Source organism: Asparagus officinalis, chromosome 3 (assembly GCF_001876935.1).
Source record: "Asparagus officinalis chromosome 3, Aspof.V1, whole genome shotgun sequence".
In the NCBI taxonomy this organism is placed as follows: Eukaryota; Viridiplantae; Streptophyta; class Magnoliopsida; order Asparagales; family Asparagaceae; genus Asparagus; species Asparagus officinalis.
Window position 1 is genome coordinate 63,138,203 of NC_033796.1, and position 27,707 is coordinate 63,165,909.

General features: G+C 35.0%; 1 protein-coding gene across 4 annotated transcripts in view; it reads right to left on the bottom strand.

Moving 5' to 3' along the window:
- LOC109834254 (brefeldin A-inhibited guanine nucleotide-exchange protein 5) overlaps positions 1-15,305 on the bottom strand; it is a 30,559-nt gene extending 15,254 nt beyond the window's left edge. The window contains exons 1-25 of one of the 4 annotated variants that reach the window (XM_020402233.1): positions 15,098-15,305; positions 14,824-14,976; positions 12,637-12,706; positions 12,057-12,306; positions 9,932-10,053; positions 9,793-9,851; positions 8,184-8,241; positions 8,012-8,096; positions 7,697-7,903; positions 7,529-7,587; positions 7,362-7,431; positions 7,210-7,278; positions 6,369-6,491; positions 5,974-6,203; positions 5,745-5,841; positions 5,552-5,650; positions 5,249-5,455; positions 4,524-4,634; positions 4,270-4,454; positions 3,557-4,183; positions 3,004-3,421; positions 2,116-2,355; positions 1,873-1,996; positions 1,556-1,704; positions 79-435 (exon numbers count right to left, since the gene is read on the bottom strand). In XM_020402233.1, the coding sequence (XP_020257822.1) occupies positions 79-435; positions 1,556-1,704; positions 1,873-1,996; positions 2,116-2,355; positions 3,004-3,421; positions 3,557-4,183; positions 4,270-4,454; positions 4,524-4,634; positions 5,249-5,455; positions 5,552-5,650; positions 5,745-5,841; positions 5,974-6,203; positions 6,369-6,491; positions 7,210-7,278; positions 7,362-7,431; positions 7,529-7,587; positions 7,697-7,903; positions 8,012-8,096; positions 8,184-8,241; positions 9,793-9,851; positions 9,932-10,053; positions 12,057-12,306; positions 12,637-12,706; positions 14,824-14,935 (4,128 nt within the window). In that variant the 5' untranslated portion in view covers positions 14,936-14,976; positions 15,098-15,305. Of the gene's footprint in view, positions 1-78; positions 436-1,555; positions 1,705-1,872; positions 1,997-2,115; positions 2,356-3,003; positions 3,422-3,556; positions 4,184-4,269; positions 4,455-4,523; positions 4,635-5,248; positions 5,456-5,551; positions 5,651-5,744; positions 5,842-5,973; positions 6,204-6,368; positions 6,492-7,209; positions 7,279-7,361; positions 7,432-7,528; positions 7,588-7,696; positions 7,904-8,011; positions 8,097-8,183; positions 8,242-9,792; positions 9,852-9,931; positions 10,054-12,056; positions 12,307-12,636; positions 12,707-14,823 lie in introns of all 4 variants that reach the window. The other 3 variants (XM_020402235.1, XM_020402234.1, XM_020402232.1) reach the window with 3 other exon arrangements.

Below are 27,707 nucleotides of genomic sequence, written 5' to 3' on the forward strand. Positions count from 1 at the left end.
ACTCCACAAACTAAATATCATGCAAATTTTCATGCTGTATATCATGCCGGATATTTTCAATTAAAAATATGTTGGCACCTTATAGAAAGTATTAAAAAGGTTGCATAGTAACTGAAGTGAGTGAATGCTTGTTTCGCGTAGCCAGTCATCTCCAGAAGATGCAATACCATCCCTTCCAGCATGCCGCACATGATCAAAAAGAGGGAAAAGGACACGATGGAAAATGTTCTCCCAGAAAGCTGAAGAAAACTTATGGCCTCTTTCGTTCAGCAAGTCAAAGAGCACTTCCAGTGCACAATTTCGAACTTCTGATCTAGAATCCAATGACAGATCAGAGAGACCAGCCAACATGGGAAACCAATAATGTTCAGTTACATCAAAGTTAGTGTCCAGATCAGCATTCACTGGCTTAAGTGCTCCACCAGGTATCAATCCCTGGTATCAAAGAAAAAGAAAATCATATCAAACAAAACAGATTTGAGATATGGATAGATTGAATGGCTGTTAGGATCCTCAATATGTAACAACAATATAAATCAGAGACACAATTAGGAATCATTCATGCAAATGCCTGAAATGCTTCTTGCATGGACCCATCACAAGAGAACCTTCATAATTCATATGGTCCAATTAGGCATTTTTGACATGTTTCACATAGAAAAGAACTAAACTTTGTGAAAAACCATAGTGCTGCTAGATAAGATCCTATGTTGCCCTTTCATCTTATTATTGAGCACTTGAGGAAGAACTAAAAAAAAGAATTCTCAAAGTAGACAAGATGCAACATTTTCTGGTTAGGTTGGTAACAGTAGCTATAATTTCTAAATCCAAAATAACATTCATCGAACCACATTCCAATAAGAACCATCAAACTGCTCCCTTTATACACTCCTTTTATGTCATGAATACTAGTTGTACACAAAATAAGCCAAAAATGATTGATATATACATGCTGGAAAGTTTAGAAATAGATATGTGCTGTTGGAGGATGGGGAAAATGGAGCCTAGTAGTGGTATCATTTAGATCGTTTTGATAGAATTTATGTTAGAATGAATGGATGATTGAGATGAAACAAGTCCTACATCATGCACTAATCAGTTCCCTAATATTAATTATAATTTGACAAGGTAGTAATTTCAAGATGATTTAGTTGTACTTCCTAAGTAGATTTGAAGGGAACTGGTGATGCTGTCTACAAGTATGCGGTCCAAATTCAAGTTCACTCCCACACCCCTATTTCACTTTGAATCAAATGAACAACCAGTAGGAATCCAACTTTAGTCCAAGAATCCAACATAAAAAATTCTAGTCTTGATCCTAATCCTGGAATGTAGGATACTAGGATTCTTGGACAATTGTCCTTAGTTCTAACAAACAATCATGAATCAATAACACCCCCTCAGTAAACAACATCCAGAAAATAAGTGAAGAACATGAACTTGGTTCAATTCAGTCTGAAGTGCTTCTCAATCAAATAAGTCAAGGTTATAAACCGAAAGATAATAGTCCCACATGAAATGAAATTAAAGGATCAAAATTGTTATTTTGGAAAACCTCTGCAAGACGATCTTCACATATACGGAGTAGAGCAATAGCCTTCAAACTTATCCGAGAAGAGCTTTTGTTGTTGCCAAAACCAATGAGACAATTGACACAGTCCATAAAGCAGTCACCAATAACCTGATCGAAGTGTTCCAAAATAACTGCAATTTGATGGAACTATTGTGATTAAATCATAAAAATGTAGGAAATGAAAGCTAAAAAAATCTCTTCCCCCTTAAGTAAAGAGTCAAAAGTATGGCATGAAGCTGGAATCGGCAAATAAGCAGTTAAAAGTAGTAAGTTTTAGAGAAAGAAAGCATACTGCATACCCTGTTCTACATTTTCAAATGCACTATCAACAATAGATTCAAGCTCATCATTAGCAGCTGCAGTGAAGATCATAAATACACTTCGCCAACCAGATTTTATGCTACCAACCTTTGATTTTATCATCTGTCCCATGATCAAAAGTTAATTTCTTTAGTGTGATTAGACTGTAGCTTCTCCAAATATAAAAGCATCACAGAGCAGACTGCATAAATGATATATAAACTCATGCAGCCTAGAGTTACCTGAACAATACAATCGACAATCAGGCCGCGAATGGTCTCACTACGACTATTCCGCATGAGAATAACAAATGGCTTCAATATGTCATTCTGAAAAGTGAAGTTAGCAAGCTCAGCCCGCTCCAAGTACTTCATACCAAGTTGCCTCAATGAATCAATTGCATACATAGCAATTTTCTCATCATGGTGACTCCCAGCAACGATAAAATGCTGAGACAAGACAAACCATATTTTGGCCCACACCTGGATACAACAAGATAATCAAGAGTAAGCAGAACAGCAATAATTGGGACCACAACCTGAACATGTACTGAGAACAGGAAAGGACTAAAGCTGAAATTGTGCATTATATGTTGACAAACAACATCGTGCATTCTGTTCGCAGATAAAATACAAAATAACTTATTCACAAATAAAATCTACAGTGCAGTACACTTTCAAATAAAAATTTTGGCCAGGTCAGGTTGGATAGCACAGATTTATTTGGTTTTGGGGACTTCAACTCAAGTCCAACAACTTTTCTCAACCCACCCCAGCCAATTGTGCAGGTCTTCAGTTTTGGGGACAAACTCAAGTCTAACTTTTCCACATTTTATTTTTATCTCACTTCAGCACACTTGCATGTAATTTCTCCCTCCGAAGTTTCTAACTACTTTACCAACCAGCAATATAACTAGCCAATTATTTCCCATCTACACGTATGTCTCTAGTTTTACCTTGACATTTACCAATCACAAAATGACATAAACAACAAATACACCAGGCACAAAACTTGATCGAGGACAAACTGAATTTAATTTCATCTTTATATGAAAAATAGACACATAATTACACATAGAAAATGACTATTAAAAAAGTGCAGGCAAGAGGTATTGTAAGTATATAACATACCAGGCGGATGCGAGCCATATTGTAATAGCTTATCTCGACAAGTTTTTGTAAGCTAAAAACACGAGCTGGTGTTTGTTTCAGTTCCTCAGCAGAAACACCACAAAGAGCAGTGAAGAACTCTACAATTGAATCACTAGGCAGTTTGACACTGTTTACAAATACTTGCTCAGCAGGTTTCCCAGATAACTCGCGAAGTGACTGAAGAACTGAATCCCTAGATATTTGATTTGAACCCTGCATGACAGTTGATGCAACGGCTGGGGTTGATGTGATATATTCAAGCCTAGAAACACACTCAAGAACAGCATTCCATGTGTCCTGCAAGGAATCTGTTTCAATATCACCTAACGCAAGAAGAGTTCGTAATGCCTCAACATTTTTACTACGCATATCCTTGGGAGCATGCAAAAATGTGTAGCTGCAACAATACACGCAAGAAAAAGTTCAGCTAACAGAAAATGTATCATAACCTTCTATGAAGTAATCAGCGCTCTGATGGACCATAACTTTAACACAAACCCAAGAAACTCAATCAAAGAGAAAAAAGACATACCGCACTAAGGAGGTCAAAAAGGCATAGCGCATTGTGTCCATTCCCAGGGCACGTGTAAGATGTATACCGGCTTTGAAACCTTCCATACAAAGAAGGACCCTCGGTTTATTATCACCTTCCTCCATAGTAACAGAAAATGTTGCAAGCAAAGGCCATCCCACAGCTTCAAGCATTGGCCTAACAAGATCAACCTGCTCAGCAGTGTAGAAAATGCCCCTTTTTGCCCCTTGATTCTTAAAAAAAGCCTGCATTTGCTTAATTATTTGTTCACTCTCTGACTTAGTATCTGTTACTGACTTCCTCTTAGGAAGGGCCAAATTAAGAACATTGACAAGACGGCCCCTCTCTTCTGTTTCTGGCCTCTGCCCGCTATTCTTAGCCACACCTGATATATCATCTTTCATCTTTATTTCCTCACTGACAATAGAATCATAAATCTCCTCTAGGAGCTCCTTTGGGGGAGAGTCTTCTGGATCACTTCCAGAGTTCATACGTACAAAATCAGCTTTGGACATTTTAGGCCACACCATCGGGTTGTGAGCATCAGTATTCAACATTATAACTGCATATGCAAGAACATATGCAGTATCGGCATTATTGAACAGTCCGGGGTTATCAGCACAGTATCTGCCAAAATTCAGATGTTATCAGATGAGCACAAGCAAAAAATGACATACAGTAGTAACCAACATAAAACACTGAAACACAATTACCGCTCTGCAAACTTTTCCATGACGCGATCAATTTTTTGTGCTTCGCCAGGAAGCCGAAATCCCTTGAGAAATTCACGGATTGCGGCATCAAACTTCAGGCCTGTGAACTTCATGGAATCAACATAAGCATGCATGACAGCAAGGGGAAACTCCTCATGCTGACCCAGATATTCACCAATCATAGCCTACAAGGTTTGAAAGGTTATACAATTATATTTCAGTAAAAGCATGATAACACATTCCATGGAAAGTACCTTATCCAAACTAGGAGTACTCTTCAGAAATTGAGCCACTGAAGAAGCTTTGTTTTCAACCAACTTATTTGACAGCAAATAGTCAATTCCTTTCCCCGGTTTACGGTTAAACTGGACAGTTAAATAAACCATGTTAATAATGCATTCCTTTAACAGAGGAAACTGGGCAAGGGAGCAGTTTCAATGCTCAATAAATTCTAATTTCATAGATAAGAAAATAAATTCCCTCTGCTTGTTCACAAAGAAATCACTGTTCCTACTCAATCGAGAAATTTATGCCTAACTAGAACTTCCACTCTTATAACTTGATTTATGACCCCACTACAGCATCTCTTCTCTGATTGCAAAAGAACTACATTGTGTATGCACCACATCTGAGGTGGCGTGGCATGGAAGATCATCGCTCACAGATGCTATCAACTTTTCTATTCACTATCAAAGCTTGATGGCTAGCAGAGAGGCAAACCCTAGTTTATATCAAGCATGTTCAGCAAATTTGCAGCTGTTGCCTCTCGCTTCATAACAGAAAAATAATGGAACGAAGACATGGCAAAGACATGGAGGTTCCAAAAAAAAAGGTCAGTCTTGCCTTTTTTTTAAATAATATCTACTACAAAGAAGTAACTGGTGGGGGAACATTAGAAAATCAGAATCAAATTTTCTTTCCTTAGCTTCCTTTCTCAACTCACTAAAACAAAAAACTACCTACGAACTAGCTAGGATACCTCTGATATTGCAGCTTCCATGGTAGATTTATGAGCTTTTGCTTTCTCAAACTGATTAGGTACATCTCGGCTTTTCGACTCATCAGCAGCATTTTTTTCCCTAGCCAAAGCCTCCTCTTCAAGAGAGTGAATAACACTCCCTTGTTTTGTAGAGTCTCCTTTTAGCTTTTCCCAATCAACTAAAGACTTCAGCACACTAACCAGGCACTGTAAAAGATATAGTACGTAAATAAGATGAGGAAATAATTATACACAACATGAATACCAACCGAAAAGAAATCATGAAATTTGAAAAGAAAATACCTGAAGAGATGAACCTTTAACGGATGTAGCTTGAACCGAAGCAGTTGGGGTGGGATCTGTGCTTTGAGTTCCTTGTGCTATTCTTGATAGAGAATTAACCTATTTCGGCGGATGAACTGGTGTAGTAAGTAAGGATTATATTAAAGACAAACAATAACGAAACGCATAAATTTAGTTATTTGGCAAGATTTACCATGCGCTCAAAGAGATTTGGTGCATTGAGATCACAATCATAGTTAACAAATATGTCTACAAGCATTTGTGGATCTTTAGACACTTTCTCAAGCATCCTGAAAGAAAATTCAATTCATGTTGAGAGGAGAAAAGTCACCAGATCAACAACATAGCCAAGGATCTTATGTTATGGTGATTTGCGTACAAGTAACTCAAAGGGCATCCAGAAAAAAGGGAAAAAACATTACCGCAAAACTGTTGTCCTGTGGCTAAGGGGACTCTCAGAACTATCCAATGACCTTAAGATTATCAGAGGAAAAAAGACACCAATTTCCCCCTGCAGACAACACACAGACAAACATATCATCCAATAGCCCAACAAAGGGCTTTTGATATGATGACCACATAAGACATGTTCGCATACCTTAAGACTTTCCCTAAACCTCTGTAAAAGCACTATGAAGATTCCAGTAGCATGCTGCAAGACAAAAAAGAAGGATTTAAATCCAGAACCAAGAAACAAAAGTACCACAGAAGTCAAAAATTAGACAAGTAAAATTTCAGCATGGAATATCAACTACCATGCAGGAAAATTACAGCAACTACGTAACAAAAAAGTGAATCATATGCACAAACCACTGACCTGAAATACAATTGGAGAAGACGAAACAGACGCCCGCAATAATGCATAAGAAAGATATGCTTTAACTGAGTCAATAAAGTGAAAATTCTTGGTAAAGGATTGGCTCACTCCTTCTAATAGACCCTGCAAACAAGCCAATATGTATTCTCAGGCTATGTTATCTGGGTACTTCAAATCGAAAGCCATAGCCATACCCAACATGTACATGCACCCGTACCCACTGAAACTTCTCGGACACTTCTTGAATATATGCATACGTTTGTTCAGGCGTATACTCAATTATGTAATACATGTTTTAATTTAAAACAATCCTCATACACTTCTTGGACATATATTCTACACTTCACATCCATTTCTTATATGTTGATCTTATGTAAATGAAAAAACAACATTGATAATAATTATTAATTTTAATACATATAATTTATACATAATATACATCTATATAGCCATGATCCCGTACCCTACCTGTACCAATTTGCCATGTCCCGTACTCGTATCATACCCGTATCTATGCAACTTAGTCTCAGGGCAACAACAACCGAACATGTAAGTACTTGAAATACAAAAGCAAATAGCAAAAGAGACTTGCATAATTGGTATAACCCCCGCTTGTGATGGGGAAAGTCACAAGTTTTGTGGCAAAACCTATAGTTTAAGGAATCTTTCCACATAACTGGAAGAGGCTAGGAGTTACCTATCTACCCTAAAATATTGATAAAAGGTTCAGAATATCTTCAAACATAAATGGGAAGTTTAGAAAAGTGGATTTTTTGGTATAAGGCGGTTTGCATTTGCATACAAAAGAAACAAACATATTCGGGAAAGATGTAGAACGAACCAGGAGGAGCTCCAGAGACAAAAGCCTTGTCTTTGTGGTAACCTCATCATTCTCTTCCTTCATACCCATCTGTAGTCACATTGACCAAGTTTGAAGGTAGAAAATAAGCATAGCATAGGCTATGAAACAAATCAGTACAGTTTGACTTGAACCTTGCAAAGTGTGCGAAACAGTAACAAAGCATCACGCTGTGCAACACTCATGCTCTCGAGGTCAAGCCCCCTGACAGAAGAAGAAAAAAGGAAGACACTTAAATCTGCTGGTACTCAATCAGTATATGGTCTGATCAGATATAATGAGCTTGAGCAACTTCCCATACCGTGATATTTTATTTCCATCTTCGAGATGTACAGCCTTGTCTAGAACAGCCTCCAGTCCCTGAAATAAATGTCAAAATATTACACATAGCATATAAGGAAAACTAAATTACTGCAAGTGACCCATGATCCTCTAATAACGATGATGATGATGATGATGAGAGAATCACCTTGATATCAGCGCCACCAGCCAAATTTTGGAGTTCCTCCACAGAAGCTGGAGAAGCGTCCTTCCCTCGGGTCATGGACAGAGCATCTCCCAGAGTGGTTCCTTTATCATCTTGATCAGCCATTGTTATTTCTCCATCATCGGAATTCATGGAGCTAGCCGAAGTGACCTCTGTGTCGACATGACCACTAGAAGATATAACAGGGACCTGAATTTGCAGAAAGAGATTTCTAAATTTCTCAAAAATGAGACTCATAAAAGATTTACACTACTATTATTGCAATACTTTCAAGTAGAAATAATAAGATAAGCTCACCTGATCAGATTCCATGCGCCTGAACACCATGCTGATCATTTGGGTCAGCATAGCCTTAGAGGTTGCCTGGTTTATAGGACTCTTGCTATCCATTCAGATTATACAACATAATGTTAGTAACAACTTACGAGTCCTTTCTCAAAGATTTATAAGAAAATAAAGTGACATGTACCTGTTAAGAGCGATGTTGTAGCAAACCCTTATGACCCCCAACAATGGCTCTCCATGCACTGTATTTAAAACAAGTAGTATTTTTAAGTATAAGATGGAAATGCAATTACAATGATTTCACTTCCAAAGGTGTAAAATAACATCTCATTTTATTATATCAACTCGACAGTGGATTCTTCTAAAAGCATGTTTGGGAAATATGGATTATAATCCACTTGGGTTATATTCAAGTGGATTGAAATTCAAGTGTTGGGTAAAGTTAGTCGATTATAATCCATTTTCAAGCTTTACATGTTTGGGAAATGGGTGGATTATATAATACATCATTTTTGTCACAACGACAAAAAAAAATTGATGGTTGTAGCCTAATGGAGTTTTTAAGAAATGGGATTGGGAATTTGTGTAATCATGACAGGTAAAATTGTGTTTTAATCGGTCAAACTTCATGGATTATAATCCACCAAAAAATAAGCCAGGTACCCCCTGCCTATTTTTGCTTGATAATAATCCAAGGTAATCCACTTGCTAAACACCAAAAAAGTGGATTATAATCTACTTTTACCATTTGCCAAACATGCTTTAAATTGATCCACATCCGATATATTGATAGAGATTTTTTTAAATATTAAATAAGTATTTTTGTGAGATACAACTAGGTACCAAAAGCTGACCAAAGACTCAGACTTAAAATGCTTTGATGCAAAACAGATTTAACGTTAATGAATTTGTAATTAATCACTGACTAACAAATAAAAGTAATACTGAGCCCACTAAAACATAAGTTTTTTGAAAAATTACTGTATACCATGCTCAAATAATTATTAGATCAGCCACTGAGGCTTGAATAAACTGTAAATCAGGGTAGCGTTAAGAGAGGTCCAATATCAAGCCCAAGCTGCGGTCTCCGTTCCAAAATGTTTATAAGTTATATAAGTTCAAAAACATTATTCAAGCATGTTTTTAAAAATAAATCCCTTAAGTACCACTGTACCAAATGTAAACGTAAGTGTAGATGTGTGCTAATGTAGCCAGTACCACATCAAGCGACAAAGATTTTTTTTTTTCTTATACAACTCTTAAAGAATTCTTATATAAAGTGTATAGGATCAAACTTTTAAACTTTGAAGAAGTTATGCACAAGTCAGTCGTGGTAGTCTCACAATCTTAGCAAAATATGGTTTCACATGGCAGCAAAAGCTATGGTTGAGAGCTTTGTACATCCCACTTCTCGAGATAAGTGCATGCATTTCTGAAGTATCAGAAATCCACCATATGATACTAAGAACCAAATTAAATAATCTTAAATTCAAGTACAGCTATTATTGCTCAACTAGTTCAAATAAGTTCAATGCAGCCCGTAGTTGTACATCTAGAAAGCAACTAGATAGCTGGAGAATATACAAGTTAAACAATCTTGTCTCTCTCATCTTCAGCAACAACAGATAAAAGGAGGTTACCAATAGTATGAGTATATTACAAATTGTTGAAAAGGCTAAGAAGAAAATCTAAATATAGGATTTCAATCTAAACTAATGAGTTCTATATTAATAGGTATCCATAAAATTAGTCATTCATCTTGAACAGGAAAAAAAAAATCTTCGACAACATACCTCTAAACCTTGTAGATGACACAGCGGTAAGCAGCACTTTCAATACCTGTAGAATAGTACTGCGATCCAAAATGTTGACAGTAATTTGTCAGACTCAAAGAACAATCGCCAAATAGCAACTAATAAAATGAAGACAGACCTGTCGGATGAAGAATTATCAACACAACCACAAATCATGTTGAGAATATCCGTGAACAATGGATCACTTTTGCCCCCTTCCAGACCAGGATCACCTTCTAAATGGTCGTAAGCAATGAGTTTCTGATATCAATGCATATGAATCAGAATGTCATCATCGGTGATTATGTGCAATAGTTACAATGAGTTATTTGTGAAAATATAGGAATTATAGTAATTTTTTCCTTTGTTAACAGAGGGAGGGGATGGCAAACTATGGACTGTACTGATTGATTCATGAAAATGGATTTGGAAGGGAGATAACATACACAGAGTAAGGTTCAAGTTCATTTGCAATCCAACTGGAAATAGTTATTACAAAAGTTTCTTCGATATACAAGATCCAACAATGTTGGATATATGTCCTTTAATGTTATAGCTGTTGTAGCATCACTTTATTCTTCTCTTATTAAGTTATAGAACAATTGAGTCTATTCTGAAGTTTATTTAAAGCTATGAGTATATGACTTCTTATTGATTTCTTCACTTCAATTAAAGGCACATTCCCTATTCATCTATACTTTCTTCTTTAAGTGTATGTTCCACTACAACTTGTACTACTCATCTTACTGAGCTACATCTCCCATAGGCAATCTCTATTAACTTGTTTTCTTCTAGAAAAACAACTGTAGAGTGAATTACAACATAGAAATTATATGTTTGCAAATATTTTGAAGTTGTCATAGTAAACTACAGAGCANTGAAAGAGAAAGCAAGAGAAGAAATTATCACCACCCTCATTATTCAAGAAAAGTAAACATTTGAAAAATGTATTACAGTGACTAAACGAATTTATAAAAGTGAAAGACCCAGCACATTTTTAGTATTATTTTATATCACACCTGAAAAGATAATTGCACATCAAATATTGGTACACAACATTTCTTGACAAAACTAGCCGTCTCATTGAACCACTTTTTAAGTCCTTTATCTTACCCTCCTCCATAGCTATATGTCGGAGATATCAATATTCTTATGATAAAAGCAGAATATATGATAAATCAAGGTGTGTATACAGAGCCCATTGTATAAATTTTATGATTTAGTAATCATCAAGATTTAATCACTAATCGCCGGCATATAAGGAATAACCTGTTCCATAAAATTTATTGCAACAACTATTTGAATATGAACAAAGTTTATGCCGCCATATGACATTGTGAGGGTGAACGAAGCGTCGAATAACAGTTTACACTACAATTATTTGGACAAGCCATGTGTCGGCACTTGATTACAAAAACTATTATATGTTTTCGGTTTCTTAATTGTAGTTTTTTTTAAGCCCCTCTTTTGCTGCTTCAGCTACAAATACTAGCAGCATAAAATATTTAATTTTGCTATCATATAATCATTTGCTCACTTATTGTGTATATTGCATGCTTCCTTTAAAGTCAAGTGCTGTTACTTTGATCAATATTTCCTTTAAAAGTTTAGGAAAAGTTTGCAACATCGCTTTATGATAAATCAGAACACATTAAGATTGAAACAAAAAAAAATCATTTCTAAGTAAATCGTGTAATGTGTTTATGCCGCATGTGATGTGTTACGCTTACTGATGAACACGTAATGAACACATGTTCTACATATTACAACTTTATAAGAAGATCGATAAGTTAGTAATATCAAATAGTATTAGCTGTACCTTGAAGCTAAAGCATGCTCTTACACCAAAAATAGGAGTACAATAGGCTAAATCAAGGTTACATATGGAAACCAAGAGTATAAAAACAATTGTTCGTCAATGAAAAGTTACTTTTCCAATTAAAACCTTCTATTTTGGAATAGTCTGTTCTGCATAGTGCATAATTTACAATATCTAATAATTTTAACTAAGCTGTACCAAATAAACATTATTTAATACATTTGCAGCTATTTTCCCTTTAGAGCTGATTCCTATTAATTGTCAAACATAGAGAATTAGGTTCAGAATAACCATAGCAATACATGTATTTACATATACCAACCAATGTAGTAATACCAACTACCAAGAAAATCATTATCTCTACAATTACCAGAAATATAAGTCCTGAAAATAAAATAGTCAATAACATAATGTTGATCAACTCAGATAAAGAAAATCACCATACATGAAGACAATCCAATGCGGGCTCTACAAGTTTTATGTTCTTTGTTTCAAATGCGAGTCTGATTGGCTGTAGCACCACTTCAGCTTGGTCGCCTTCTAGAGCTTGTCCAGCTGATGCTAAAACAACTGTAATAGGTCTGCTACTCTCCATCTGATTGTTTGTGGTAGTGGCATCCTCTGCATCAGTTGAAATGGCCTGTGCGTCACTTGGGCCAGTTCCTTCTCTTGCTGGTTCTTCCCCATCAGCTCTGCTGGTTTATGGAAGTAAAAGAGACTATTCAACTTTATCTAGTTTTCCCATTAAACTAAGTGCCAAAGATATATGTAAAAGACTAAAAGAGTGCACATGCAAGCCAACACACGAGACAGTGTAAGAAAAATATTTCTCACGAACATTATGAGTATCACATCTGACAATACCGCTAAGAATGGGAACTTGTTTGACCATGATTTAGCATTTAGATTAGACCGTGATTTAGAACTTATATGAATCCATATGGATATAAGGCCAACTTATAACAAGATACTGAAACTAAAACCATATTTGCCTTATGCCTTTGTAGTAGAAATTTTGAAACAACCTCTCATTTGCTGATGATGATACCACATGATTCTTTTCACCAGAAGTGGGCTTTTGGTTCTTCATGTTGTCTGCAAAATAGAAGTAGAAAAGCAATCTTTAAAAACATAACAAAGAAAAACAGAGTTGGTTACTACTTGGAATCATTTTTAACAAATAAAGAACCATAGGCTACTCAAAAGTTTAGACAATTAATGTCCACTAAGAACCCTAAGGGATAAACTTACACTCTCATATAAAATGCTTTCTACTGTGTGAAAACTTTGAGAAGAGTAAAAATATTCAGGAAGACATAATACATTCTTTCGGGAACAAGCTGAGAACAGATCATCAGCAGAGTGTTATAAACAAAATTAGGCACACTCATTTAAACTTGGTTCAATTATTCTTTTGGGCTGTTTCAGCTTCAGCATGAATTGAGTTTGATAATGCATGGTAGCTTGTTTTCTTAACTAATCAAATAGCAAGAAAGGTTGCTTATACTAAGCAGAATCTGCTCAGGCTTGAATCAGCTTAGTTAAGTTTGTATATGCATTACACGTCAAGGACAATCATGAGCTCTATGATTTAACCTCTGGTCTGATTATTTAATCTCAGTTACAAAAAAAAACCCAATAAATGAACAAAGTAACAGAGGTACATAAGCTTGGAATTCAAACAGTTTAACTCATTGTTACGCAATAAGCGGTATATAGCAGGACAGGGTACGAATTCAGGTACGCAATTTGCCATTTAGAAAATTTGGATTTGAAGGGGGTAGCTTGCTTTGGTACACATTACACAAGTTTGGTATGTGGTATGTTATAAATATTTGTTGAGTGCGAATTTAATTTTTTGAAGTATATAGTAGAAAGCTAGAACTAAGCTAATTATGCATTTCAATATTCTTTCAAACAAAATAATTGAATGCTTCATTTTTATGGAGTTGATTCTCTTTTTTTGAGACTTTCCTCTGCATTACCAGGGAGCTTCTTTTGTCTTTTTCTTTTCTGTTTTTTATTTTGTTCTATTTGTCTTTTTTACATACTTCGTGTTGGGATGGTGGTTTCATTCGTTTTGGGAAGGTGGTTTCAGTTCGTGTTTTATTAGCATAGATATTCAGTTGCAATAAAGTCATCGATACGTATACTCTTTTCTGTCTCCCTTCACTAGATTGCGCACGTCGCATTGTGTCTTGCTCATGTGCACAGAAAGGGACTTTGCGCCCCACATAGATGTAACCAGTGCGCCAATTCTGAGGAATCGATTCACGTATCAGAGGGAATTGGTTCGCAAATGTACCGGGACCGGTTCGTAGGTATTGTACGACAGTTCGAGGGGGTCCAAAGAATTACGCAACTATGATTCAACTTGATTTCCTAAAGGGTTTTGATTACCCATATAGGGTGTTTACATTGGCTAACTGAAGTTCAACATACCCTGAATAGGGATTAAAGGGCATACATTTGTCATACAAGATTTAAATTCGATTTGACTTCATATCAGGAAGTATATATTGCATGGATATATTGAGAATTATAGGTATGTGAGGGTAACCTTGTCCTTTAAAATTTGAAAGAATATAAGATCCAAGATTTGATCTTGAGAATTGAGATTTTTGGGATGGCATGGGGTTACCATGTGACAATTGAAAGATGAAGGAATATCATAGCATATGGTAAGGTTGGCATTTCAGCTTTTTGACTTGATGACCTAGTTAGTTGAGATTTTTCTTTTAGTGACATTAATGATACTCAATTCAAAATGAATTTTATTAAGTAGGTTTAACAGGCCAGGTCACAAATTGCTCACCCCAGTTGATCATACAACGTAAAAACCCATTCGACAATTTTGTTCCACTATTTAGTAGATTTCATTACATACAAATGGTATCATGTGTTTTGTATCGCTCTGGAAGTCTGTTTGAGGGTGTACAATCTCAGTCCCGCAATGCACAACGATCCTAGGTTCTACACTAGGCACTTATTAATGGCGATGGAGACGATAAGAGACAATTATTCACTGAATTATGGGCACAGACACGAAGCGATCTCACATTAGCTGAGCTATTAAAGAATCCTTGGGATGCATGTTCAACTGATGGTACTGAAATAAACCCTAATTTCTAAATGTAACCTCATAAATCTAGAAATTTTCCATAAATTCCCCAAATTAAAGTTAAATAAGGTTTAAGATGTATGATACCGACCTAAACAACTTTGAATTGATTGCTGAAGAGCCGAATACTTCTTCGCGGTGGCGCACTCTTTGAGCATCGCCTCGAAAGAGCGGGTCACGAAACCGCCGGCGGCGCCCGCCATTGTTGAGACCTCCTCCTCCTCCTCCTCCTCCTCCTCGAGATCTGAACCAAAAATAGAATCACAAGCTTCTTCAAGATCCAGAGATCAGAACGCCAACGAAATTGGAAAAGAATGGGAATCGGATTTAGATGATGAAAGGAGATCGGATCTGAGGAACCTCACCGAAGCAGATCTGAGGGCAGCTGTTTTTTTTTCCCCTTCTTTTTTTTCTTTCTTTTTTCTTCCTGTTCTTGACACGAGGCGAATATTATTATTTGGGAGTCGGATTAAAATGGTTAAAAGGGATCAGGCGGCTAAAGAATTAAGACCAGACGGGAGGTTAGTGCGACTGTGAAAGATGTACGTAAGTTCTCTCTCCAGTAATTTAAACATGGGCCGGACCTCACTGGTGAGCTTTTTGATTCAGAAGATTGTGCGGGTTTCATTTCTATACCTTTTTACTTTTCTTTTCTTTTCTTTTTCCCCTTTTTTCTGGTTTGGTATTTTCAAAATAGGAATCAAAGAAAAGCATTTTTAAGATTTATTATATATATACTAAAGCTATCGGGGTTAGTATTGTAACTTAGAGCTATTTAGTCTACTGTACACCCCGGTGGCTTATTGTTGAAGGAGACAATAACTAATTTCCGTTTACAAACCCAACGTTCAACGTAATTTGCCTATAAGTCCAGCATTTTAAAAATCCATCTCAAGCACATAGTGTTCCGTGGGTTTGAAAATTTTCTCAGCTCCACAATATCAGTTTAGTGTAGGTAAAAGTAATAATAAATAAGTAATATTTTTATCTATAAAGCCAATAAGCTAACACAATTTACTTTTAAGCTCAATCACTTGAAAAATTAATCATCAACCTAAAATACCCTATCAACTCTAATAATATAATATAATAATATAATAAAGAACCGTATAAATAGTTTTTTTTTCTATAAACCCAAAATACCTATACTTATTTTTAAATTCACTCACTTCACAATCAGTCTTTGACCTAAACTTCTCCATTGAATTACTTTTAAATTTATATTTCATAAATTTTTTATATCATAAGTTGCAATTGTAGATTGGTTATTTAGCTATAAATCTTATCCTTATTTATTTTCAAACCTACCAATTACAAGGATTTTTTTTATTATAAATCTAAAGTATTAGATCATTTATTTTTAAACTACACACCAAGAAAATCACTCTTAGAATAGACACCAACCTCTTTTAAAACTTAATTTGTAATGATTTGTACATATGGTTTAAGTTGTTTATATTCCACTATGACTTATTATATTGCTTTTTAATAATCAAGGTGTACAAGGTTTCAGACGAAATGCTTAAGCATTATTTTAGGTTTTGTTCACATTGTTGCAAGCTCACAAATGGTAGAGTTTTTCCTATAAGTTCAAGGTTTTATGCTCATTTATTTTTAAATTCACCCACTTTGCAAAGATTTTTTTCCTAAATCAAAAGTATTCTTTCGGTTTTCTATACATGTAAGTTATTATATTTTCATTTTAACATTACATAGTGTTCCGTGGTTTGAAATTTCTCAGCTCCAACAATATCAGTTTAATGTAGGTAAAAGTAATAATAAATAAGTAAATTATTTATCTATAAAGCCAATAAGCTAACACAATTTACTTTTAAGCTCAATCACTTGAAAAATTAATCATCAACTAAAATACCCTATAACTCTAATATATATAATATAATAATATTATAAAGAACCGTATAAATATTTTTTTTTCTATAAACCCAAATACCTTATATATTTTTAAATTCTACTTCTCCCAATCAGTCTTCTAATCTTCTAAATATGAATTACTTTTAAATTATATTCATAAATTTTTTATATCATAAGTCAGATTGATTGGTATTAGTTTATATATTTATTTTCCATATACAATTACAGATATTTTATTCATAAATCAAGTATAGATATATTATTTTTAAACTAACACAAAAGATATTACTCTAATATAGAATAGATCACCAACCTCTTTTAAAACTATTTGTAATGATTTGTACATATGGTTAAGTTTTTATATTCCACTATGACTTATTATTGCTTTTTAATAATCAAGGTGTACAAGGTTTCAGACGAAATGCTTAAGCATTATTTTAGTTTTGTTCACATTGTTGCAAGCTCACAAATGGTAGAGTTTTTCCTATAAGTTCAAGGTTTTATGCTCATTTATTTTAAATTCACCACTTTGCAAAGATTTTTTCCTAAATCAAAAGTATTCTTTCGGTTTTCTATACATGTAAGTTATTATATTTTCATTTAACATGTAAAAATTTGTTCTAAATGGTTAGGTGGAGTATGAATTCTATCAGAATACCCTATTTAATAGGGGAAACTATGTCACTCATGGGTGGTTTAAATGGTTAGTTGTTGTGAATATGATTATTCTATTAATGGTGTAAACCACACCACTTTATATGAGTGGTTTTCATAGAAATCATATTGTTTTGGTACCAATATATTATATAAATCAAATACTTAACAATGTTGCATTTTTATTTTATTTTTTCCATGCTAATGAGGCGGCATCAAAAATGTTTTCTGTGTATAAACTCAAAATTTTAGCCCATTGGTTTAAAGTTGCTATCTTCCTTAAAGGAGTTATTGTGCATACACCCAAAATCTTGCCTTCATTTATTATTAAAGTCATTCACCTCCGAGTGAGATTCACCTCTGAGCTCACTCTTGAGATTCAAAATAATTATTCAAACAACTTAAACTCACTTTACATACTAACACATCATATATGATTTTCTATATTTTGTTAAAACTTTGTATATTTTCGTTCTATCCAAAGTATATTATTTATTTTCAACTCATTCAATCCCAAACCTATTCTTAAACACAAAATACTCAACATTATTTAAATCTATGTTGTATTTCAACGGTTTGGTATACATTATGAGTGTTTATTTTTGTTTTAAGTGGTCAACTATGGTGTATAGTTTTAACTAAAATATTTAATCCATATTTTTTTGGCCTCTAAGCCCAAAGTTCCCCTCCATTTTTGAGCTTACTCATATTTGTAGTTATTTTTCCTAAATGGTTATGTAACCTATGTAATCAGATGTTTTAACCATTATTTTTTAGCTTTTCCCAAAGTGAACTGTAGATGCGTTTTTGCCTCATTTATTTTTAAACGCCAGATGTTTTAACCATTATATTTTAGCTTTTCCAAAGTGAACTGTGAGATGCGTTTTTTGTCTCATTTATTTTAAACTCACTCACTTTTTAAAGAATTTTTATACCAAAAGTTTACTTTCATTTACTTTTACACCCACACACTTTCTAGATCACCTTGGATTTAACATACTTGAAAGAATTAATTTTAAACTATTGTATATTTAGTTTTGTATTATTTTAAGATGATATATTTTGCTTTAACTTGTCATCTTATTCAAAGTATTAAGTGTATAATGTATTTTTAAGCCAAATACTTAAAACTGTATTTTTGATTTTTTTTCACAGCAAATGTCATGATAACGCACGGGTCAATTTTACTCGCATAATACTAAAGTTATTAGAGTTAGTATCGTAGTTACTGTGAAAATGAATGGTAATTTGTTTATTAATTATCTTTTTGTGATTTTTTTTAATTGAAGCATGTCTTAGTTGGTTAAAGCTCATAGAAACAACACAAGGACTGTAGGTCCCAATCTCTACCCCCAATCCTCCTCCGGTTTTTTTCAAATCAAGGTTATTATTTTTAGCTTCGTCCTTCAAACTCCAATAAGTGATATTTAGCCCCTCAAATCTCAGTAAATTTCTAATTAGACCTTTAAATCTCAATAATTGCATATTAGCCCATCAAATCTCAACAATTGCTCATTAGTCCCTCAATTCTAAGGTCATTTTAATTTGGTACTTCATTGATGAAAATACCATCATCTAATATTTTTTTAAAAGGTTATTACAATTTTGCAATTTTAGAGGATATTTTTACACGTTGTTTAGATATTGGTCCCTTAAACCTTCAATAGTTTATATTAGTATCTCAATCTAAATAATTGCTCATTACTCCACCAAATTCCTGGTCTTATTATAATTTTACCCTCGATATCCAAAATATCATCATCTAATGTTTTCAAAGAGTCGTTTGCAATTAGGCACTCTAATGTTTACATTATTTTAAAATTTTGATATCCACAAATTTATTTGACACTATGATACCCAAAAATTTTGCCTTTGATACCCCGAACCTTTTTTGACACTTTGCTACCCTAACGTTTATACATTTTTTAACTTTCATACCTTAAAAATTCCTCTTTTTTTACTTTGGTAGCCAATGTTTTAATTTTTTTAACTCTAATATCGTAAAGTTTTTAGAAAAAGTTTATTGCATCAAGTATCAAAAAAAGACTTTTGGTATCAAAGTTAACAAGATATAAACTTTGTTTTAACAGAAGTGTCAAAAAAACTTTGAGGTATCAAAATTAAAAAGGTGTGAACTTTAGGGTATCTAATTGCCAAAAACCTTTGGTATTAAAGTTAAAAGGTGTAAACTTTCGGTTACCAAAGTGTAAATAATCTTTTTTTGCATGGTGAATTTTAAGAGAGTGTTTAGTGGAAAATTTGATAAATGAAAATAAAAGAACTGTGTTTGATTTATTCTCTCTGACAGACTCAGAAAAAGAATATTTACAACTCTCTCAATCTCGATTACAATTTGAATTTCCCGATTACAAAAGAGAGGAGAATTGATCTAAATCCTCCCCTTTGTTTAAGTCTGGGTTCTTCACGGTGGCGATGGAGTATCTCCCTCGAATGCTCGCGTCGAGTTTGCTCTCCGTTGATGATCCGAACGTCTTGTTTTACTGGAACGTGGTCTTCTCCTCACGATTTGACGCTATAGAGAACTTGCAAAGCAAGTGTTAGAACTCTGGACGAGTTTGAAACTCTATGAAAGAGTTGATTTAAAACGAAATTAGTTTGTAAGACAATATGAAAGAAAGTTATACTTTCCGATCTCAAAGCCTAACAATTCCCCACAAAAAAGCCAACGAAACCTCCCGCTCGCTGACCAAGTCCAAGGCTCCAAAAAGAAGATGACATCTGAGAGCCCGAACTCAATTGAGGTTTCCCCTCTATTTATAGGGGATTAAGGGGTATAACCGCCCCCTTAATTCGCTCCTAAGTGGGGCTGATGTGGTGTAACCCGCCCCTTAAACAGCTCCCGCAATATCGTGGGAAAAAGGGTTTTGAAACCGTTCACGGTCGTGCTTTGCTTGAACGAGTTCAACGCTGACAAATAGCGCTTCAGGGCCGAACTCCACGTTGGCTGAATGCCAAAGTAGACCTATTTTTGCGGTCTGAACGCATAGTTTTGCACTGTATTATAAATCTGAATGCAGAGTTAGGACACAGAGATGAACTCTACAGTTTTTGAGTCCACAACTCGTGCCGTTTTTAACTAGAGCGCTGGGGGATTGACATCTGCATTTTGACTCTGAAACGTGGGCATTGACCTCTGCCTTGAGGTTGTACACATGGATGACCTGCTGTGTTTTGAGGTATACACACAGGGATTACCCTGTCTTTTTGACTCTGAAACGTGGGCATGACCTCTGCGTTTTGATGGTTGTAAACACAGGAATGACCTCTGCATTTTGACGGTTGTAACACGGCGGATGACCTCTGCGTTTTGAGGTGAAGAGACCATCATTTTGTTGGTCTCTTTTGCTGGAGGCGTTTGCCAAAGACCGTCATATTGTAAATTTCATCTTGGTCCTTAAAAAAATATTGAGAGTCGTCAATTGTAAACTCGCCGATGGTGATTGTGAATGCTGTTGATTAGAGCTTTCATCAGTTGTTGTGAAGGTCGTCAGATGTATAACATCTTCATCATTCTACAGTGAAGGTTCAAATTTCTATAGCATTCTAAAGTCATCAGATTGCTAACTTCCCATCATCGGTTTGATGGGATCATATCTCAGATTATTTAGAAACTACCAGAGAGAAATCATAATAGAGGTATTTTTCATCATAAGGGACAAATTGTAACTTTAGATTTGAAAGAGAATAAGCAATTATTGAGATTTGAGGGATATATGGAATTATTGAAGTCGTGAAGGAACTAATTGTTGGAAAACATTTCATATAAAAGTCAAATGAGCCTTTATTTTATCTTTTATTTTTTTCTCATACTAATTAGTGTACGTAATGACTCCAAGTATTAGTATCGTACCGATACCTTTTAGCTAATATTTTTTCTAAATAAAATGAGCTTTTTCTATTTTTCTTTTCTCCATTACTAATGCTAAAATATTCTATTTTTGGCTTAATCTACCAATGCACCTACCAAAAAGGCATTAGAAATTATTCCTATTACTTGAATCATTATTTTTCTAAAAAAAATTGCACATTAATATATCTATGCATACAAAATCCAAAAAATTCTTTTTTTTGACACGATAATTTTTTTACCAACGCTTAATCAATTTTTTGTCAATTCACACTTAATTTACATATATTACAAATCCTAAATATTTTTATGAAAATTAAGAAAGAATTTCTAAGCAATTACGTTAACCATTATTTTTCGATTTCATACATAAATTACGGCCCACGGTACGCGCTGGTCAAATTTTCTTGTTTAGTTAGATATTTCAATCCATTTTAGATTTAAGGGAAAATAGTGTCAAGACCTCAAATGAGAGAAGATGATGTGCCCAAGCCCCTAATAGTTTTATTTTTGTGTATAAACCCAAAATACAAGACAATATTGTGTTTTAACCCTTATTCCTTTGCCAACTAAGTACAGAGAGATGAAAATAAATCATAAAACTCAAAAATACCCCCCTTCCCTTCATGGGGATCACAACCATTGTGAGATTTCTTCTCTCTCTTCCTCCTTCTAACTCAATCCTCTCCTTAAATCCTCCTCCCCCACCTCCGCCGCTGGTTTCGTTACTAATTTTGTTGCTCCTCCCTCCTCTCCTTCCTCTATCTCATCTCTTCTAACCTTAACCTTAACCTTCATGGTTGCTCCACCCTCCTCTCCTCCTCTCTCCTAACTCTAACTCTAACCCTAATCTTCCTCCTAATATAGCCTCCTGCCCTAACTCCCTCCTCCAATGGGTAAGATCTCATCTTTCCCCTGTCACCATTGCACCCGCTCCAAATTCTCACTTGGATCTTAACTTGATCCGCCTCCAGCTCTGCCAGCGCCTCTTCTGTCGATTCACTCCTCCCCATCCACCACCACTATCCTCAGCACGTCCTCAACAAGTTCGACTCTAATGATGATGACAAGATTTCCTCCTCCGACCTCGTTGCCATTTTTTCCTCTCTCGACCACCCCCTCTCCATCTCTAAACTCTCCTACATTATGGCTGAGACTTACTCCAATGACAACATATTCATGGACCGCAATGATTGCTCACCACTTGTTTAATAAAGTTACTCACAGAGCTTTCATTTCCTAGAACATTATGATTGTGGTTAATGAGTAAGGACATGAAGGAACTGTTAGACCCTAGAGGGGGGTGGGTGTGATTAGTGTGTCTTATGCCTAATCTAATCTGATTTATTGCTTTAATAAAAAATTAATTAAATGAGCTTATCCTAGTAAGTATGAAATATAACAAGTTATATGAGCTAGGTAGGCAATATGAAAACAATAAGCATATATCCTAATAAATCAAGATATAGCAATGTATGTGCAAGGATATAAAAACTAACACAATGTGATATATCCTACCAAAAAAGATATACAATTGATATATGTATAGGATTGCAAACACAAGGTAACATAAACAAATGAATAGTGATGGAAATAAACAATGAGAGAAAGTGCCCTTAAAGCATGAACAAATATACATGTGTAAGCCAAACTCAAAACAAGCATATGATCACGGAGTTCGGACCTTCCGTCCTACGGTCTCCGCTCCCCACTCCGGTGTGAGAAATCCTACTATACAACCGCGTTTTCGTACATTCACCCGAATAACGTTTACACTTCACAGTGTCGCGTTTTCAACGCTCACGATCAACTGTATTACAATCACTCACAATTGCTCAGTTTTCAACGTTCACCGATTCAACGTTCACTCCTCACACTTCGTTTCTCTAGTTTCACCAAATAATACTTCACAACAACACACTATGTAAACAAATATAAATTTGTTCTCTACAATAGATGAGAACTTCAATTAAGCACAACTCAATTTTTACAATCTCTCACTAATCCCTACATATAACTATGTGATGCAAATACAATATTAGCTCAGTGGGGTGTGTGCTACAATTGAGATTAAAGTCAAATCTAATATCAATATAAACTAGCTTTTAATAGAAATGATAATTAACATAATTATAATTAAAAGCATGGTAGACAGTTTAGAACACTTTCTCAATAGGATGACAAGATGGAGAGATGTGCAGATTGTGAGCCCAAACAAGAATGATTGTATTCTTCCTCACTTGCTAAAAACAATCTTCAAACCAAACAAACACTAAAAAACAAACTTAAACAAACTTATTTAAAAACTGTGCTTTTAAAACATTCTTTTTCCTACTGAGATAGTAAGGGGGTTTGGCGTTTATGGCTTATATTAGTCGCAAAAGGCAAACAACAGCAAAAACCCTAAACAGATACAAAAAAACCCCAGCCAACAAGTATAAATGAAATAGCCGTTGTGAACAGAACTGACAGAGCGGCGATGCGATCGAAAAATATTCGCAGGTCGTCACCTGCCGATTCCAGATCCCAAAATGAGAAAACGAGCAGATCGACTTCTTTCGGTCGACCCGATGCGGTCGACCGTGTCTGGAAGTCTCGAGCTTCGGTACGACCGCGGCGGGGTCGACGACCAAAACTCTCTGCTTATCCCACTGACGTAAAGAAAACAGGTGCGGTCGACCGGTGCGTTCTGACCCTGAGCGACAGATACTATGAAAATTGAAGTCTCTGAAAACAGTTTTTTTCTGATTTTAAAACACTATTTAAAAATATCAAATTAAAATTTCAAAAAAATATAAAACTTTTTGGGCAGGGCAATGATTAGTAGACATGATATATAAATACAGTGCTACAAATGACTGTGTTTCCAAAAATGACTTCCCAATATAAAAATATTCATCCATTTTGTAAAATAGTCCAAAACACGATAAAATGTAAACATAGTGAATTTTGACATTTAGGCTAAAACCATGTTTGAAACTTTGCCACATATTAATTTTTGTAGTACTTATAAATATATGTTAATGTCTAAAAAACCTAAGAAAACATATTTTCGCCAAAATTGTTATATTCTATGCAATACTATACTAAAACACAATATGTAAAATATGAAATTATGTGATTTCATATTCATAGAAACATGAAATCCAATACCCACTACAAACAAAATTACACATTGCCGACGAAACAAAAACGTCGGGAAAATAGTTTAAAAAACGTCCTGCGTGATAAAATCTTTTCCTGACGCAAAATGCAGCGTCGCCCTAACGCGCTCGCCAAAAGTGCCGTCAAAAATGGAATCAGTATTTGGCGACGCAAATACACTGTGTCGCCAAAAGTACACTTTTGGCGACGCGTCATGCGTCAGGAAAAGTATATCTTTTAGCGACGCATAATATTTTGCGTCGGTAAAAGTGTACTTTTGGCGACGCATGCAGCGTCGGCAAAAGCTATGCGTCGGCAAAAGTATAGCTTTTAGCGACGCAAAATTGTTCGTCGCTAAAAACTATACTTTTGGCGACGCAAGTTAGCGTCGGCAAAAGTGCAGCTTTTAGCGACGCAGAGTGAAGCGTCGCTAAAAGTTATACTTTTGGCGACGCAAGATAGCGTCGCTAAAAGCTATACTTTTGCCGACGCAAGATAACGTCGGCAAAAGTATAATTTTTGACAACACATAATTATGCATCGGTAAAAAGTATAATTTTGTCGACACTAATTTGCATCAACAAAAGTAATATATTTTCTATCAACTACAAGCCTACACTGAACGTGAACATCCACAAAAAATTTACTCCCATTCACATCAACAAAGAAACCAAACATCAAATTATACTCCAAACAAGTTGCATATTATGATAAACAAAGAATTTGCTCCCATTACAAAATAATTACATTCATTTCCATTTCCAAGTCAACACTCAAAGGCCGTTTAAATATTCCAGTTTGCCATATTCAGTGTTTTCCATTTCAGAGAATGACACATTATAAGATTTACAGGAAACTAAACTAAGTTGAAAAAAAAAAACTTGAAGTGAAAGAACGGCATGATCAGTGAACCTCTTCACAAATGAAGGTATATTCTCTGGTAGAGTTTTTGCGACTCTGTCTAACTCCTGTGAACAAGTTGCATTCAATGACAAAGAATATGGCATATTTTACATGAACTTTCTGACGGGTAAGCATGACGGCCGCATGACCTCAACATATGTTGTTTGAAGCTAATTTGCTTAGCGCATAACATGCTAGGCCTAGTAACCTAACTGAGTGGACTATTAGCTGTGAGCCAGAATCAAGAAGCGCTCTTGCAGGCGTAAAAGTTGAAGTGCACTCACATTAGAGGAAGCGTACGAAGGAAATACATCGATGTTTTCAGGACAGACATCTCTTCCTACAAAAGAGAGCTGATAAGTTAAGATAACTTAAATCGCGTTGATTTTGTTAATTGATATAATTCAAACATATAGGATATGTCCTGGATTGCGGCTTAATGGTTCTTAAATTTTAATGCTGCGACAGTTTCCCAGTTGACAGAACAATAAAACAACACATGAAATCTAGTGGTTGAATACTTCAAAGAAATGTTATGAGCTTTACAATTCAATTTCTCACCTGCACTACGCCTTCAAGCTAGGAAATCAAAAGAAGGAATTATCTGCAGCCAATGAAGCGTGAGGTTAATAAAATTTGATCCTTTATTTAACACATAACAATTTCGGAGGTTTTATAGCTTCTCTAAGTATTCAATTAGCAGGCATGTTAAAATAGTTTGAAAAGGCACGAACCGTATAGAATCCAATTGATTATGATAGATTTTTTAACTCAAGCAAGAAGTACAACCGTATAGATGCTCAGAGCACATGCAGGATTATTAGAAGAACACAGACTGATTATATTTAGTTAACTAATTTAGGCAAAGAAATGTCCTCAAGGTGTTTGGCCTATAAGTTTGTTTTTTCAGAAAATCTTTAAGCTAATCAAAGTACATATACACCCAATGTTTTCTCTCCATCAGTCTTCAAGCAAAGCTTTAAGTTCCCCTTAGGAGCATAGTGTAAATTAAAAAAAAAATTACTACATTTATCTTTTTACTAAGCATTCGGCTAAAAATTTTGAGTGAACTATTTCAATTCAGCTGCCATAAAAGCCCATGACATGCAAGCATTAACTCCAAGTCCTAGAGCCATAAAACATGCTTCATACATATGTTTTGAGTGGCTGCCAAGCGAAGGGGTTTGGATTTGGATTTTTTGTGCCGCCGTATTGACTTCTACAAGGCTGGATGTACTTTTTTTTTCCTATATGATGCCATTGGCAAAAACAAAAAGTTTAAATTAAATAGCCATCAATTAAAATTAAATTCATAGTTGCATGGATTTTGCTAATTATCTATGGATGTTCACTTAAATTTATAGGATAATGTCAGGGCATTTTAAGATCAACTTTTCTCCAATGTGCAGTGAGCGAGGCGAGGAGTGAGCACTTCAAGCAACATACATGCTTAAATGAAAGATTGGCTGCTGTGGATAGTGGATATGATTTGCATAAGTTTTGCACGGTATGATTCAACTGTTGATAAACTCTTATCGCCCTTGATGTGTCATGAGCTTGCTTATTATAACACCTCCGTTAATTAAATCATGAGATCTTTATATCACGAGTATTTGACACACACAAAATGCACATGTAACCAAATTTTTGCAGTAATATAGTATAGTTCCTCCGATATATAAGTGCTTCAGGTGCTGCTTGGATATGCGTCTCAAATAGAATAAATTATAAACAATAATTTGACGTATATATAGACATTATAGTGCATGAAAGTGCTAAAGGTCATATATAGTTATATCCCGTTTCTCTAACATATGAAGCACGTCATGGCCTCTACTCCCGAGTATTTGCACTCCCCCAAGCAACAAGCGGATTGACAACTCTGCAATGCTAATTCATTTGCTGTCATGAATAGGCCATTCTCAATAACCTGCCAGTACATGCTATGGATGTTATCTATAATTCGCTCTTGCTAAAATTATAATGTCATTTGTGTCAGCATTCAGCAAAAGCTATTCAGTTTTGAAAATATTTAGGCATCGTCTCTTGTATATTATAATAGTCTTTTATGTCAGCATATCAGAAAGCCACCACATTGAATTTCATGAATTCTGTTTCTAAGCATAATATGCATATACGATAATTGTCGCATATTTCGCACTGGTTTATGAATTGTTTTCTCAATGCTTGAGCCACCTGACTGAACAAGCATAAAAGCAAATAAACAGTCAAACTATATCTTGTTCATCGTAGTAATAAATTGCTATCTTGCCATTAATTCCCACAATTGTTAAGCAAAAATTAGCTTGGAAGGGAAAATAATGGATGAATTCTGGAAAAATTGTACACGAATAGTATTTGCTTTGAGCCTATAATATATGTAGCTAGATAATCATTGGACGTTTGCATTTCTCTAAATAGGAACATAATCAATGAACGTGATGGCAAAAAGGCTAACCACACATGAATAGAGCTGTATGGATATGTAACTGTAGGCACCTGATAGAGTGACTGCCGAAGCAAACAAATGCAGC